At 42.4% G+C, this 16,375-nt stretch overlaps 1 protein-coding gene across 1 annotated transcript in view; it reads right to left on the bottom strand.

The window, feature by feature from the left end:
• NUP214 (nucleoporin 214) overlaps window positions 1–14,682 on the bottom strand; it is a 66,965-nt gene extending 52,283 nt beyond the window's left edge. The window contains 11 exon segments of the mRNA XM_070758485.1: window positions 707–868; window positions 2,269–2,395; window positions 3,456–3,522; window positions 4,673–4,779; window positions 5,187–5,290; window positions 7,124–7,187; window positions 8,193–8,263; window positions 9,494–9,683; window positions 10,508–10,656; window positions 11,379–11,574; window positions 14,538–14,682. Of these exon segments, the coding sequence (XP_070614586.1) occupies window positions 707–868; window positions 2,269–2,395; window positions 3,456–3,522; window positions 4,673–4,779; window positions 5,187–5,290; window positions 7,124–7,187; window positions 8,193–8,263; window positions 9,494–9,683; window positions 10,508–10,656; window positions 11,379–11,574; window positions 14,538–14,579 (1,279 nt within the window). The 5' untranslated portion in view covers window positions 14,580–14,682.
• Window positions 14,683–16,375: the final 1,693 nt, after the last annotated feature.

Here is a 16,375-nt window from a genome sequence, read left to right as displayed (position 1 = left end):
TACAAAACAATGAAAAAACTGTGGTCCAGCAACCGACTTTGGATAGTTTTTGACTTAGGCAACATGACTAAAATTAGTAAGATTAAGACTTACGTTAATAATGACATAATATAGCAATGTTATAACCTCTGCCGCCAGGCATGGGGGAATTGAGATCCTCTTTCCCCCTTGGCCTTTACAATTCTATGCATGTTATGTATGTATGTATGTTTGATTTTTTATATTAATGGGTTTTTTAATCATTTCTAGTATCAGACTACTATTGTACACTGCTTTATTGTTGCTGTTAGCCGCCCCGAGTCTCCAGAGAGGGGCGGCATACAAATCCAATAAATAAATAAAATAAATAATAAATGTAAAAATTAGTAGGCCGATATAAAAAAAGCTGTCATGATAATGTCAACGAGAAGGTTGGCTTTTGTGCAAATTGCTGAGTGTTTATGACATCATTCATAATTATGAATGATGATATTTATGTCTGTATAAGTCGTGTTTTGTCTTTGGTCTCTGTGTATTTGATGGTGTTTGTTCTCTTTAATGTAAATAACTAATAAAGATTTTTTAAAATAAATAAATAAATTCAGGTTATTTAATTTTTCTTGGAAAGCCCACGAGATCTTCTCAACGCCTCCGTTCTCTCTCTTAGGGAGACCAACGCAACTCATCAACACAAGGGAACCTCCCGGCGAGGCGTTAAAATACCTACCTGTGGGTTTTGCCGCCCTCTCGCCTTCCACAGAAAGAGCTTCGGGAGCCGCCAAGAGAGATCGGACGCCAGGGTTTTGGTTGACCATGTAAAAGGGGCACAGCACCCCGTCTGTGGATAACAGCATCAAGACCGGAGCAGGATCCAACGTTTTGTCTTCACCTGGGAAGAACCAGACCCAAATGCAACATGTTCACTCCAGGCAAAAACTCTCTTTGAAATCTGTTCAGCAGCACAGACAAGTACTGGCAGGTGGTAAAATGAGGACCCAGATTGTTGGGGGGTAATGGGCTGATTTGTAAACCACTTACGAGAGGGCTGGAAAACACTGTATTATATAACTCTCAGTCGTTTCTTCCTTCCCTCTCATCTTCCTTCCTTTTCCTTTCCCTTCTCTCTCATCTTCCTTCCTTCTCTTCGCGCTCATCTTCCTTCCTTCCTTCCTTCTTTCCTTTCTCGCTCATCTTCCTTCCTTTTCCTTTCCCTTCTCTCTCATCTTCCTTCCTTCTCTTCCCTCTCATCTTCCTTCCTTCCTTCTTTCCTTTCTCTCTCATCTTCCTTTCTTCCTTTTCCTTTCCCTCTCATCTTCCTTCCTTTCTTTCTCTATCTTCCTTTCCTTCTCTCTCATCTTCCTTCCTTCCTTCTCTTCCCTCTCTTCTTCATTCCTTCCTTTCCCTCTCATCTTCCTTCCTTTCTTTCTCTATCTTCCTTCCCTTCCCTCTCATCTTCCTTCCTTCCTTCTTTCCTTTCTCTCTCATCTTCCTTTCTTCCTTTTCCTCTCATCTTCCTTCCTTCCTTTCTCTATCTTCCTTTCCTTCTCTCTCATCTTCCTTCCTTCTCTTCCCTCTCTTCTTCCTTCCTTCCTCTCTCATCTTCCTTCCTTCTTTCCTCTCTTATCTTCCTTTCCTTCTCTCTCATCTTCCTTCCTTCTCTTCCCTCTCTTCTTCCTTCCTTCCTTCTTTCCTTTCCCTCTCATCTTCCTTCCTTCCTTCCTTTCCCTCTCATCTTCCTTCCTTCCTTCTTTCTTTCCTTTCTCTCTTATCTTCCTTCACATCCCTCTCATCTTCCTTCCTTCTTTCCTTTCCCTCTCATCTTCCTTCCCTCCCTCCCTCCATCCATGGTTGGAATGCCAGATTGCAGGCTAACTTTGCCAATTGCCAGATGTTTGTTCCTGACGGGTTCAAGGTTGACTCAGCCTTCAGTCCTTCCAATGCTGATAAAATGAGGGCCCAGATTGTTGGGGGGGCAAGAAAGAGCCTGACTCTGTCAGCTGCTTAGAGAGGGCTGCAAAAGCACTGCAGAGCAGTAGATTAAGTCTAAGTGCTCTTGCTAGTGTTTTATTGCATTATTTGTCTGCGGAGAGGGGGCAGCATACAAATCTAATAAATAATAATAATTATTATTATTTATACTCTCGTAAGCTGCCCAGAGCTTCTGAGTAAACAGCTGGACGGCATACAAATGTAATAGAATAAAACAAATAGCGTTGGTAGATTAGATGGTGTCATTATATTATGTCATTGGCCACTTTCTCAGCTCAAAGGAACCATCCTCCTACTTACTAATAATTATGGGTGTGTTGTTGCTATAATCAATGGCAACTCCGACAGGCAAGGAATCATCGCTCTTATCCGTCACGGGAAGCTCTGCGCGACTGGAGTCTTCCAACACCCACAGCTCCCAGGTGGCCTGCAATGAAAATTAATCCAGTTTTCAAAATGGGCTTTGCAACAGCCCCACAAGCCTTGGAGCACACCAACGCCTGACCCCAGGGGGCCCCTGACTCACAACATGTTCATTTAATGCCCATTCAAAGGGAAAAGGGATTTTTCACACTTGGGACTGTTGTGGTACCCCCCACAGTCATCTATCTATCTATCTATCTATCTATCTATCTATCTATCTATCTATCTTATCTATCTATCTATCTATCTATCATCTCTCTCTCATCTATTTATCTTCTATACATCTATCATCTCTCTCTCTTCCCTCTTTCTCTCATCTATCTTCTATGTCTCTCTCTCTCTCATCTCTCTCTCTCATCTATTTATCTTCTATATATCTATCATGTCTCTCTCCTCCCTCTTTCTCTCATCTCTCTCATCCTCTCTCTCTCTCATCTCTCTTCTATATATCTATCATGTCTCTCCTCTATCATCTCTCTCTCACCTATCTATCTATCTATCTATCTATCTATCTATCTATCTATCTATCTATCTATATCCATCCATCCATCCATCATCTCTCTCTCTCATCTATTTATCTTCTATATATCTATCATCTCTCTCTCCTCCCTCTTTCTCTCATCTCTCTCATCTCTATCTATGTCTCTCTCTCTCATCTCTCTCTCTTTCTCATCTCTCTCTCTCATCTATTTGTCTTCTATATATCTATCATGTCTCTCTCCTCCCTCTTTCTCTCATCTCTCTCTCTCTCTCATCTCTCTTCTATAAATCTATCATGTCTCTCTCTCCTCTCTTTCTCATCTCTCTCTATCTATCTATCATCTCTCTCTCACTGCTGTCGCAACCCTAAACGGTTCGCTTACAAATGAAATGTTGTAATTCAAGGACTACCGGTATAGTAGACCAGAGAGGCACGGATCCAATCATAGTGGAAGTCCTAGCAGGGCTGGGCTGTTTCCCCCCCCCCCCCCGGTGTTTTCCTCTCAAAATCCAAAGTGTGACACCCCCCTCCCCTTTTTCTTTCAAAGAAGATCTATTCTGCCTGAGCTTGGGAAGAGAATTACCTGATCCCCTTGTCTGGAGAGGATGCTGACTTCGGTGGAGGCGGCAGAAGCTAGTAAGGCCAGATTCCTGAGAAGGAAAAACATGGAATGTGAACCTTCTAGGAAAATCTTTGGGTAAAGAACAAACAGAGTTTCCCACCGAAGTTTCCTGCGACAAGAACAGCCTCGAGGGAGCCAGGGATCTCAGCAGCCCACAGACAGGAAACAAGCATCTGACATGGTTGAAGGGTATGAAAAGGAACTGAGGTCGATCGAATTGTGTTAATTCGGCTTGCAAGTTGCAAGGAATTGTGGTGGAGGATGAATAGAACAGAACACAATAATAAGAGAGAATGGAATAGAATAGAATATAGAGTGAATAGAACAGAGTAACAGAGAATATAATAGAACAGAATAATAGAGAATAGAGTATAATAGAATAATAACAGAGAATAGAATAGAGTAGAATAAAATAGAATAGAATATAGATGGAATAGAACAGAGTAACAGAGAATAGAATAGAATAATAGAGAATAGAGTATAATAGAATAACAGAGAATAGAATAGAGTAGAATAAAATAGAATATAGAGGGAATAGAACAGAGTAACAGAGAATAGAATAGAATAATAGAGAATAGAGTATAATAGAATAATAACAGAGAATAGAATAGAGTAGAATAAAATAGAATAGAATATAGATGGAATAGAACAGAGTAACAGAGAATAGAATAGAATAACAGAGAATAGAATAGAGTAGAATAAAATAGAATATAGAGGGAATAGAACAGAGTAACAGAGAATAGAATAGAATAATAGAGAATAGAGTATAATAGAATAATAACAGTGAATAGAATAGAGTAGAATAAAATAGAATGGAATATAGAGGGAATAGAAGTCTTTTCCTGCAAACTCTATATGACTGAATCAATCTATGGGGTTATAGGCGCTCTCTGAGCTTGGCTGCCTTCTTGCCGACATTTCATGAACCAATGAGGTGACATCATCAGGGCTAGGAGGCTTCTAAGCAGTGATGACGTACTGTAGTTCGGTCATGAAACATGGGCAAGAGGACAACCCAGCTCAGAGCTGCTGTATATAAACAGGGAGCGAGCCGCACTCCTAGTACCAATGATGTTATCTAATTAGGTAACAAAACTCCTGCAACAAAAGTTCACAGAAGGCCAAAGGCTCCACCGTTCAACCCCGAGCTACAAATGTTCTCTTCTATTGCGACTTACCATTCGTCAACAAAGTTAAGGAAATAGTGGTGCAATCTCTCGGTGCAACTACCGTAACAAGGCTCCATAAAGTTTACAAACAGCTCCGGCCTCTTCTCTTCTTTTTTCTGAACAAAGAAAAGAATACTTTAGTTTTTCATCTTTTTTTTTTTTTTCAATAAAAGCAAAGATGTAGGCCAGTGATTCTCAACCTTTCTGATGCCGCGACTCCTCATATTGTGGTGACCCCCAACCATAAGCCTAGCGCCAATTCTCCCCCACAGAGCTTTAAGCTGATTGGCCTGAAGGTCAGAGGGACACCCCCCCACTGTAAACGCCTGATTGGTCGGATAGTAAAAATATGTTCCAAGGCGCCAGAATAGAAGCTTTAGTTCCTGACACCATGGGAAATTTGTCTTTTCCAATGGTCTTAGGCGACCCCTGTGAAATGGTCTTTCGTTCGACCCCCCAAAGGGGTCCCGACCCCCAATTTGAGAACCACTGATGTAGGGACACATCCCTGGCGGAAACATACCGGCAACAGCGCCATAACCACTTCGGGGGACGTTTCTAAGCTGCCGTCGGCAGCAGCGTAAACGATGGTGAAGACGTAAGTGCCAATCCACAATACATCCAAGACTGGGAAAAAACCATAATCAATAAAAAGGATTATTTTTTAAGAGGGGCAGCATATAAGTCAAATAAATAAATAAATAAATATTTTTTTAAAAGAGCAATTTGTCTCCTTATCGTGTGAGGTGTCTCGCAACAAGTTGATTTAAGGATCCATCAAGTTCTTCTTTTTTTAAATAAAACTTTATTAATTTTCATAAAAATTGACAAACATACAAACAAACATTTAACATGAAGTAGGGGTTACAATTTCCCCTCTTGTCGTAGAAGTCAAATTTTTTTACAGAAAAAGAATACATTCTTAATGCCTTAAATCAACATATTAATTTAAAAGAAAAGAAGAAATTTTATTCAACCTTATAATAAAAAAATTCATACAAAAAAAAAGAAAGGGAAAAAAATGGATAAATCATTTTGGGATATTTATAATTCTCACATAGGTTTACCATTTAATTTTTCTTCTTATTTATCCATATATACACCTTATTCCAAACATTATAAAATTCTGATTCCTCTTGATTATTTAACCATCTTGTCATCATATCCATCTCAGCGCAATCTAATATTTTCTTAATTACCTCTTCATCTTTGGGAATATGCGCAAAATTTGAAAGGACCCATCAAATTCTACAGTGTCACTTTTGGGAAAGATGGGGTTTTTTTCAGGAAGAGTTAAAAACTAGATAACCAGGAGGAGGGCAGCTTCTAAGTTAGTGAAATTGTTTGGGCTTGTCTTGAGGAAGGGAGAAGTCGTTTCTTTGTATACCTTTTTAAAAATACACTGCTCACAAAAATAAAGGGGACACTTAAACAACACAATATAACTCCAAGTCAATCAAACTTCTGTGAACTCAAACTGTCCCCTTAGGAAGCAACATAGATTGACAATCAATGTCACCTGCTGTTGTGCATATTCAACTTTGTACAGAACAAAGTATTCAATGAGAATATTTCACTCATTCAGATCTAGGATGGGTTCTTGGAGTGGTCCCTTTATTTTTTTAAGCAGTATATATATATATTTTTCACCCTCTCTCCCTTTTTACATTTCTGCCTTTCTTTGGTCTTTTTCAATATTTTTCTTAACTTGTAGACATAGTCCTTGATTTAACAATAATTTTAGTGACCTCCGTCCTCCCAATTCAAAGTGTTGGTTATGACCTATAAAGCCCTAAATGGCATCGGACCAGGATATCTGCGAGACCGCCTTCTGCCGCATGAATCCCAGCGACCGGTTAGGTCCCACAGAATTGGTCTTCTCCGGGTCCCGTCGACTAAACAATGTCGTCTGGTGGGACCCAGGGGAACAGTCTTCTCTGTGGTGGCTCCGACCCTCTGGAACCAGCTCCCCCCAGAGATTAGGATTGCCCCCACCCTCCTTGCCTTTCGTAAACTTCTTAAAACCCACCTCTGCCGTCAGGCATGGGGGAATTGAAACATCTCCCCCTTGCCCATGTAGTTTTTGTGTATGATTCGATTGTGTGCTTGTTTTTTATATATTGGGGTTTATTTTTTTGGGACTTTTTAACCTAAAACTGTAATTTAGATAGCTAAATATTAGATTTGTTACTATGCACTGTTTTTTTACCATTGTGGAGAGGGGCGGCATATAAATCCAATAAATCTAATCTAATCTAATCTCCCATCTCCTCCCTCCCAACTCTTCTTTCCTCCCTCCCTCTTCCCATCTCTTCCCTCCTTTCATCTCCTCCCTCCCTCCCTTCTTTCCTCCCGCCCTCGCTTCCTCTTCTCAACTCTTCTTCCTTTCCATGCACTTCCCATCCCCTCCCTCCCCTCTCCCACCCTTGTTTTCTACCAAAATAATCACTAAATTCCTACCTTTGACGGGATTATCCGCCACGTAGAACGGTGGGCAAGGAATTGTTTTCTTTTCCTGCAGGGTCTGAAAAAATCGAAGAAGAAGAAAAATATTTGTACACCATTATTTTTGTCCGCTGCTGTAGCGCTTGAGTTAAATTCTAAGTCACCCACCCACAGAGCGAAGTTAATTATTCTGCAAATTAACCCGTATTCTGGATTTTTCGTAACACCTGGGTGATTTTGAAGGATCCATCAAACCTGAGATAACCACACACCCCAAAACTCCACCCAGATCCTTAAATCATCAATTGGGAACAGATGGGAAATGAATTGAAGACAGGAAATGTTGTGGTTAGCTCTGGCCCAGCTCCTGCCCCAAGGACTGTGGATGTGGGGGAGACATCCACATGCTGCAGGCCTGTTTTGCCCCCGGTGGAATCTGATGATGAAGGCTCCTCTGACCAAGAAGACATGAGTGACAGGGAGGAGGAGAGTATGGCAGACAGCTCAGAAGGAGATCAATTATCTAGCTCCTCCTTGGATTCAGAACAAGAGTTAATGATACAGCCACGCATGCGGAGAGCGATGCATAGGCAGCAACAACTGAGAGATTATTATCAAAGAAAAGGAGGCCACCTGTGGTTGGGTGGGGCTGTGGTCATTAGTGAGGCTGCTATAAAGAGCAGCCTGTGGGTTTGGCCATTGTGGAGGATTATCTGATCCTTGTGTTTCTTGCCTGCTTTACTGACTTTGAACTTTTATGTGCTGATTTTTCCCCGCTTTGAAACTAAACCAGAGCAAAGTGTGTGTCACTTTGTGAAAGAAGAAGGACTGTGAATTGCCTCCCAGCTGCAAGCTAAGTATCACAGAACTGATCAGGGACTTGTCCAAATTACCAGTTTGGTTGGAGACGAGTGCTCTTTGCTATACCAAAAGAGGGCTTGGTTTAAGTGAATTTTCATTATAAAGAACATTGTTTTGAATTTTCAAACGTGTGTGTGTGTCTGAAATTTGTACCTGTGAATTTTTGGGAGGAGTCTACCAGAGAGCCCGACAGAACAGGAAATAAGTCAAAATTAAGACTTACTGGCAGATACTGGACCACCGTGCCATTCTGCTTGCCTGCTGCCAGCTGTTTTCCTTTAGGACTCCAACACACTGGGGGGGGAAAAACAACTTTGTTAAAAAGAAGAATCCTTTAAAACTGACACATGAATGACTACACTGTTGTTGAGACGGAATCAGGGCGACTTTTGCGCCCCAGCCTTGTGCCAATCAAGGACACTTCAGCTATGGTTGGTCAGACCAGATAATGGAGCCAGCAATGTGTCAGGCTGAGACGATAGAAGCCACAGTTCAACATGGCTTAATAGCTGGAATACTGGCCTTGTAAACCAGGATCGTGAGTTGGGTCTTCACCAGTTTATTCTAGGGGTTAAGGCACCAGGCTAGAAAACAGAGGAGAGCGAGTTCTAGTCCCTCCTTAAACATGAAATCCAGCTGGGTGACTTTGGGCCAATCACCAGGAGAGGGTGAGTTCTAGTCCTCCCTTAGCAATGAAAGCCAACTGGGCGACTTTGAGACAATCACCAGGAGATGGAGAGTTCTAGTCCTGCCTTAGGCACGGAAGCCAGTTGGCTGACTTTGAGCCAATCAGTAGGAGACAGGGAGTTCTAGTCCTGCCTTAGACATGAAAGCTGGCTGAGTGATTTTGGGCAATCAGTAGGAGACAGGGAGTTCTAGTCCCGCCTTAGGGATGGAAGTCAAGTGGGTGACTTTGGGCCGGTCGCTTTCTCTCTTAGCCCACCCCACCCAACTCCACCTGATACGAGTTGTTGTAAAGAAAACAGGAGGAAGGAGGAAGACTAGGTATGTTCACCGCCTTGAGCAATTTAATAATAATAATAACAACAACAACAACAACAGAATTGAGGAGAAGCAGCTAGAGAAATTAGTGAAATACGAAGATCTGAAAATCGAGCTGCAACGACTCTGCCATAAGTCAGTGAAAGTGGCCCCAGTGGTACTTGGCACACTGGGCGCAGGGCCAAAGGATCTCAGCGGACATTTGAAAACCATCGGAATTGACAAAATCTCCACCTGTCAATTGCAAAAGGCCGCTTTACTGGGATCAGCAAACATAATTCGCTGCTACATCATGCAGTCCTAGGTGCTTGGGAAGCGCCCGACTGGTGATGAAATACGAAATCCAGCATAGTGATCTCGTTCGCTGTGTTGTACTGACATAATAATAATAATAATAATAATAATAATAATAATAATAATAATAGTGTGAGATAAATAAATACGTAAATATAAACAATAAACACATAAACAAAAAGGAGATATGACCAGGTCGGGTGAGGGGATGAAACCACGCAAACCCACCGCATGTGACGGCCGCGGAAGCGGGAAGTGTGGCGTAGACCTTTACGGTTTCCGTCACCTGCAGGACGGAGACGCTCCCGTCGGACAGACAGACCGCTAGCATCGTGGCGTTCGTGGGATTCCACTTGAGGTCGCTGACCTGTGCACCTGCCATCTTCTGATAAGTGAACGGCCGTTTTTGCTGCTTAGCCTATTTGCGAAGGGATCGAATGAGAATTTAACAAGGGTGGGTGTGTTAGCACTATGGTTGGGTTTGACAGTGTATAAAACAAACCAACAATGTATGCTTGTGTCTGTCTGTCTGTCTGTCTGTCTGTCTGTCTGGGCTCCTCTGGCTATTGCTAACACTCCGTGGCCTGCACTGGCTGCCGATCAGTTTCCGGTCACAATTCAAAGTGTTGGTAATGACCTATAAAGCCCTACATTGCATCGGACCAGAATATCTCCGGGACCATCTTCCGCCACACGAATCCCAGCAGCCAATAAGGTCCCACAGAGTTGGCCTTCTCTGGGTCCCGTCGACTAAACAATGTCGTCTGGAGGGCCCCAGGGGAAGAGCCTTCTCTGTTGCGGCCCTGACCCTCTGGAATCGACTCCCCCCAGAGATCAGAACTGCCCCCACCCTCTTTGTTTTTCGTAAATTGCTTAAGACCCACCTGTATTGCCAGGCATGGGGGAATTGAGACATCTCCCCCAGGCTTATATAGGTTTATGTATGGTGTGCTTGTGTTGTATGGTTTTTAAATGATGTGTTTTTAGATATTTTCTTTTAAATATTAAGATTTGTTACATTGCACATTGTTATTATTATTGTTGTGAGCCGCCCCGAATCTGCGGAGATGGGCGGCATACAAATGTAATAAATTATTATTATTATTAATTATGCTGTAAGCCACCCTGAGTCTAAGGAGAAGGGCGGCCTAAAAATCGAATAAATAAATAAATAAATAAATAAATAAATAAATAAATAAATAAATAAATTTATGAAAACCTATGCAGAGGAAATCAGCTCACCTGATTCACAAAAGTGCGCACGTCGAAAAAGCCAATGAAACACCCAACTTCATTTGAGGCCATGCAAACCGACAGTGTGAGGTTATCGCAGCTGAGCGCCAAGTGATGTACCCAAAACTTTGTCGGGACAAAAAGACCGTGGATATTCTCTAGTGTAAGAAACAAAACAGAAGGAAAAGTTGAGATGGAAAAAACAAACAAACCACAAATCTGTGGCACGAATCCCAGCGACCAGTTAGGTCCCACAGAGTGGGTCTTCTCTGGGTCCCGTCGACTAAACAATGCTGCTGGGTGGGACCCAGGGGAAGAGCCTTCTCTGTGGCGGCCCCGGCCCCTCTGGAACCAACTCCCCCCAGAGATTAGAATTGCCCCCACCCTCCTTGCCTTTCGTAAGCTTCTTAAAACCCACCTCTGCCGCCAGGCATAGGGGAATTGAGATTCCTTTTCCCCCTAAGCCTTTACAATTTTACGCATGGTATGTTTGTATGTATGTTTGGTTTTTATATTAAGGGGTTTTTAATTCGTTTTTAGTATTGGATTATTATTGTACACTGTTTTATGATTGCTGTTAGCCGCCCCGAGTCTTCGGAGAGGGGGCGGCATATAAATCCAATAAATGAATGAATGAATGAATGAATGAATGAATGAATGAATGAATAAATAAATAAAATAATGAATGAATGAATAAATAAAATAAATAAAATAATGAATGAATAAATAAATAAAATAAATAAATAAATAAATCTACTGCTCTTTGCTAAGTTTCCATCCATTGCTTCTTGTCCTTTCCTTCCAAGTGGCGCCTATTCCATCAAACAACCAGCCAACCAGCTACAGGTGAACAGGAGGGAGAACCCGATATCAAACTCACCTATTTTATTAGGCGACTCTCCAGCCTGGATCTGCATAAGCAGGTTTTTCGTCTGGAAGATCTGCAGTCCGGCTGCACAACCGGTGAATGTCAACCCGTATTTGTTGGATACAACCAGCAGGTTGCCACGTTCCTTGGGAAGCTCCTGGGGGGCTTCGAAGATCCGGATTTTCTTCAGGGCCCGGAATTGAAAATCCTGCCAGGAAAAGAACAACATATTAGAAGCCTTGCTAGAAAGAGAAACATTAAAAGGGGCTGCATGAGACCCCTTAGGGGGAAAAAGAAAACCCCAGATCCAAATTTTTAACTCTGTATGACTAGTATAATTTTAAAAAGGTCTAGGGGAATGATAGCATCTTTCTTTTCTTTCTTTCTCTTTCTTTCTTTCTTCCCTTCCTCTTTCTCTCTCTCTTTTATATTCCACCCCTCTCCAAGGACTCTCTCCGAGCCTTCCAATATTTGACTTTGTGGGGCTACCACAAAGAAGAGAAGGTCTCCAAACCCCCTGAATGGCAAGGCAAGAAGCAACGGATGGAAATTAATCAGGGAGAGAAGGAACCTAGGAGAAACTCCCTGACAGTGAGTACAATTAATCGGTGGAATGGCTTGCCTTCGTACGTTGTGGATGCTCCATCAATGGAAGCTTTTAAAAGATGGGACAACCATGTCCAGAATGGTGTAAGTTCTCCTGCTTGAGCAGAAGGCTGGACTAGAAGACCTCCAAGGTCCCTTCCAAGCCTATTATTCTGCAGCAGCTGAGCCGATTCAGAATAGAATCCCTACCAGCCCTTCTAGTTCTATGTTCTAACTGTTTTTTTAAAAAAGGTAACTGTCAATTTACCTGCTTTAGGTAACCAAAGTGAGTCCTCAGAGAGGGTTGGTACATAAATCCAAATCAATCAATCGATCGATAGATAGATGGACAGTGGGATCAGGAAGAGGGGCACACAGTAAACCCAACTTCTTGGTTGGGAAAACTTTTAGGTTATACAAATTGGGATAATTCTTTCGTTTTATTTTTAACGGAGGTAGGGGTGGGCCTTTCAAAGACCTCACAAGTTGACCAAACTTGGAAAGCTCCTTGGATAGCAAGAGGAACAGCATACCAATGTCCTGAATACTACATTAAAATTAAATAAAGTAAAATAACAAAAATGTATATTTATTTATTTTATTTATTTATTTAATTGGATTTGTATGCCACCCTTCTCCGAGGACTCGGGGCGGCTCACAGCATATACAAAAACAGAACAATAATACAAATCCAATTAATACTACATTAAAAACAACCATTAAATTCAATTAAAAGAAAGTAAAACCTATCAAACCAATCATTCAACACTTCATACTTAAAACATTCATTGATCTGGGGGAAGATCTAAAAGTCCCAAGCCTGGCGGCAAAGATGAGTTTTTAAGCACTTCCGGAAGGCGAGGAGGGTGAGAGCAGTGCAAATCTCTGGGGGGGAGCTGATTCCAGAGGGTTGGTGCTCCCACAGAGAAGGCTCTTCCCCTAGGTCCTGCCAGCCGACATTGTTTGGTGGACGGGACTCTAAGGAGACCAACTCTGTGGGACCTCACCGGTCGCTGGGATTTGTGCAGCAGAAGGCCTAATCTAGTCCTTTGACATGAAGGGCTTTATAGGTCATAACCAACACTTTGAATTGTGTCTGGAAACAGATTGGTAGCCAATGCAGTCCGTGGAGTGATGGTGAGATGTGGGCATTTCTTGGAAGGCCCAAGACTGCTCGTGCGGCTCCAGTTTGGACGAGTTGAAGTTTCCGAACCCTCTTCAAAGGTAGCCCCATGTAGAGACCATAGTATAGTCGCTTGTATGCAAAATATTAATGTAATTTACAGGGTATCCAGGGGGAAAGCATTCTGAAATTCCCTGATATTTTCCTGACATTTCCCTGTAACTTGCGATCTAGTTAAAGCGCGGTCGTAGATGATGTCATACCAAACAGCTAAGCCGTGGGAAAATATTGGTAGTTGAGCAAGCAAGTTATTGCCACAGTTATGTTCATTTTTGCTTGACTCTGCCAGGCAGTGCGATTGGTTTTTTTTTTTACAAGATTTTCTCCTGACTTTTAAACATTTTAATAAAGTTTGTCCCCCCCCCGATTTATTCCATTTTTTTCATGAATTCCCTGATAATTCCCTGATATTTTCCCAACCACCGATTCCCCTGATAATTCCCTGATTTCCATGTTTGCTGGACACCCTGTATATAATACACGACATAATACACTATAACACAATGCAGTATTTTTATTATTGTGTTTTTTTCCCTAGTAAGCCGCCCTGAGTGCCCTTGGAGAAGGGCGGCCTATAAATAGAAACATAGAAGACTGGCGGCAGAAAAAGACCCCATGGTCCATCTAGTCTGCCCTTATACTATTTCCTGTATTTTATCTTACAATGGATATATGTTTATCCCAGGCATGTTTAAATTCAGTTCCTGTGGATTTACCAACCACATCTGCTGGAAGTTTGTTCCAAGGATCTACTACTCTTTCAGTAAAATAATATTTTCTCACGTTGCTTCTGATCTTTCCCCCAACTGACCTCAGATTGTGCCCCCTTGTTCTTGTTCATAAATAAATCATAATAATCAGTAAATAACATAATAAATATTAACACACAACATAATACCGTAATATAAATACAACATAATAAACATAATAAACGACATAATACAGTATATATTTATAGTTATATAAATATAACATTTTTCCCTCTTGTGACAAAACAAGACAAAATATAATACACAACATGATATAGTATAATGATGACATGAAATTTTATTTATTTATTCATTCGTCCAATACACAAATACATAGGCAGAAAAAAAGACATGTGGTAATATATATAAGGGTAACAGTGAACTTAGAGGAGAGGATATATGAAAGGAAGAGAATATATATGATATGAGCTCCTTCACCTGCCTGGCCTACCTGGCGGGGTTGTTGTGCAGGAAGGAAGAGTGCAAAGGAATAATGGAAGGAGAGGAGCGTAGGGGGGAGACGCCCCCTCCCCAAGTATAAAAGGACACCCAAAAGTTATCAGGAACCCCGGGGAGGAAATTGGGAGGGCCCCCCAAAAATAGCCCCTCCCCTCCAACCCGGGCCTCCTTCGGCCTCCGAAGCCCCGGCCTCACCTTCATCTCCCGCTCGGGGATCACGTCCATGTCGTCCCCCATTTCGCCGCCACCGGCAGCCTGCGACACGCGCCACCCGCTCTCACATTCCCCGCTTTTTTTTCCCAACCGGAAACGACGGAGAAATCGGACGGAGGCGCTTCCGCTTCCGCCGACGCTCTAGGCGCGGCTCCCGGTTACGCACAGTTCTTCCCCTAACAAGGAAAGGAGAGGGAAGGCCGAGGGATGGAAAAAGCGGGAGAGGTCCCCGATGACGCCACTGCTCCTAGCCCGATTGGGAATCCCGGAAAGATGGAAGGGGGGGGGGAATGACATTCTTCCGGTACCGGCCCTTTTCCGGTTGGTCAACTCTATGACCGGTGCTAAGGAGATGGAAAACAAAACACATAGATGTAGGAATTGTAGAGTCATGCAGACTCTCCGACTTCCGGGATTATGCATCTCAGCATCATCTGAAATAAGATTTTTTTACAATGGAAGGGATCAGTTCCCAAGGGGAGGGATCTGCTCAACAAGGATCCACTAGATCAGGGTTGCTATGCATGTGTTTCTCCAGCCAGAGGCCAGAGGCTGCATAAGTATTGCCCACAAGATCATATGCTGCAACGTCCTGCCTGTCAATGACTACTTCAGCTTCAATCGCAACAACACAAGAGCACGCAACAGATTCAAACTTAATATTAACCGCTCCAAACTTGACTGTAAAAAATATGTCTTCAGCAACCGAGTTGTCAAAGCGTGGAATTCATTACCGGACTCCATAGTGTCATCCCCAAACCCCCAACATTTTCCCCTTACACTCTCCACGATTGACCTCTCCAGGTTCCTAAGAAGTCAGTAAGGGGCGTGCATAAGTGCACCAGTGTGCCTTCTGTCCCCTGTCCAATTGTCTCTCCTTATCTCATTTATGTTTTCTTCCTTTCAAATATGTTCACCTACACTTTTATATCTTTTCTTCTATTCTTATCTTTATTTATATTATTACATATCTATTCTCTTCGATGTGTATTATGTATTGGACAAAATAAATAAATAAAATAAATAAATAAAATTTGCATAACAGCCTTGGAGTCTGCTGGAATTAGTTTGAAAGTTAGTGGTGGGAAGGGAGCCATAGTGGTCACAATTTTTCATCTTCTGGTGCTTTAGAAAATAGGTTGACTTCCTCCCTCCAAAGTCTCAGCATCTTTTTAATATTGTCCTGATCAGAAATAGATGCAGTTTCTCCTTGGATGAGCAGGTCAAGGGAAGTCCTTGAATCCCAGATTCATGTACACCATAGGAGTTATGCTACTACTAGGTATGGTAGCTTGACGTCCAGTTGTTTTTTCATCTGTACCTCAAAACCTTGGTGACACACCTCAATAACCGGCTTTGAAGACATCCTAGAAGATGAATTGTCCTTATAGCCCATGTCGTTTAGTGCTTTCCGTGTTGCTAAGCCAAGATTAGATTGACCACCTCTGGTTGAATAAACCACCTTTGGCTGAATTGACCACCTTTGCTTGAATAAACCACAATTGGTTGGATTGACCTGGCACACTGAGTCCTAGAACCTTGGCATGTAGCAGGGGTGGGTAGCGAAAATGGAGCTCCACCCCAGAGATATGAAAGATATTGAAAGAAAATGCATGCCACGCCCACAGTGTGGTAGTAAAAATTCTGGTAGCCCTTCCCTGGTTTGTAGCCTCCTGGGAGTACATTAAGCCAGTGGTCTCCAACCTTGGCAACTTTAAGACTTGTGGACTTCAACTCCCAGAGTTCCTCAGCCAGGAGTTGTGAAAGAAGGGAGCTGTGAAAGAAGCAAAGCTGGCTGAGGAACTCTGGGAGTTGAAGTC

This window comes from Erythrolamprus reginae, chromosome 8 (assembly GCF_031021105.1).
Source record: "Erythrolamprus reginae isolate rEryReg1 chromosome 8, rEryReg1.hap1, whole genome shotgun sequence".
Classification (NCBI taxonomy): domain Eukaryota; kingdom Metazoa; phylum Chordata; class Lepidosauria; order Squamata; family Dipsadidae; genus Erythrolamprus; species Erythrolamprus reginae.
This window is presented reverse-complemented; position numbering and strand designations above follow the sequence as displayed.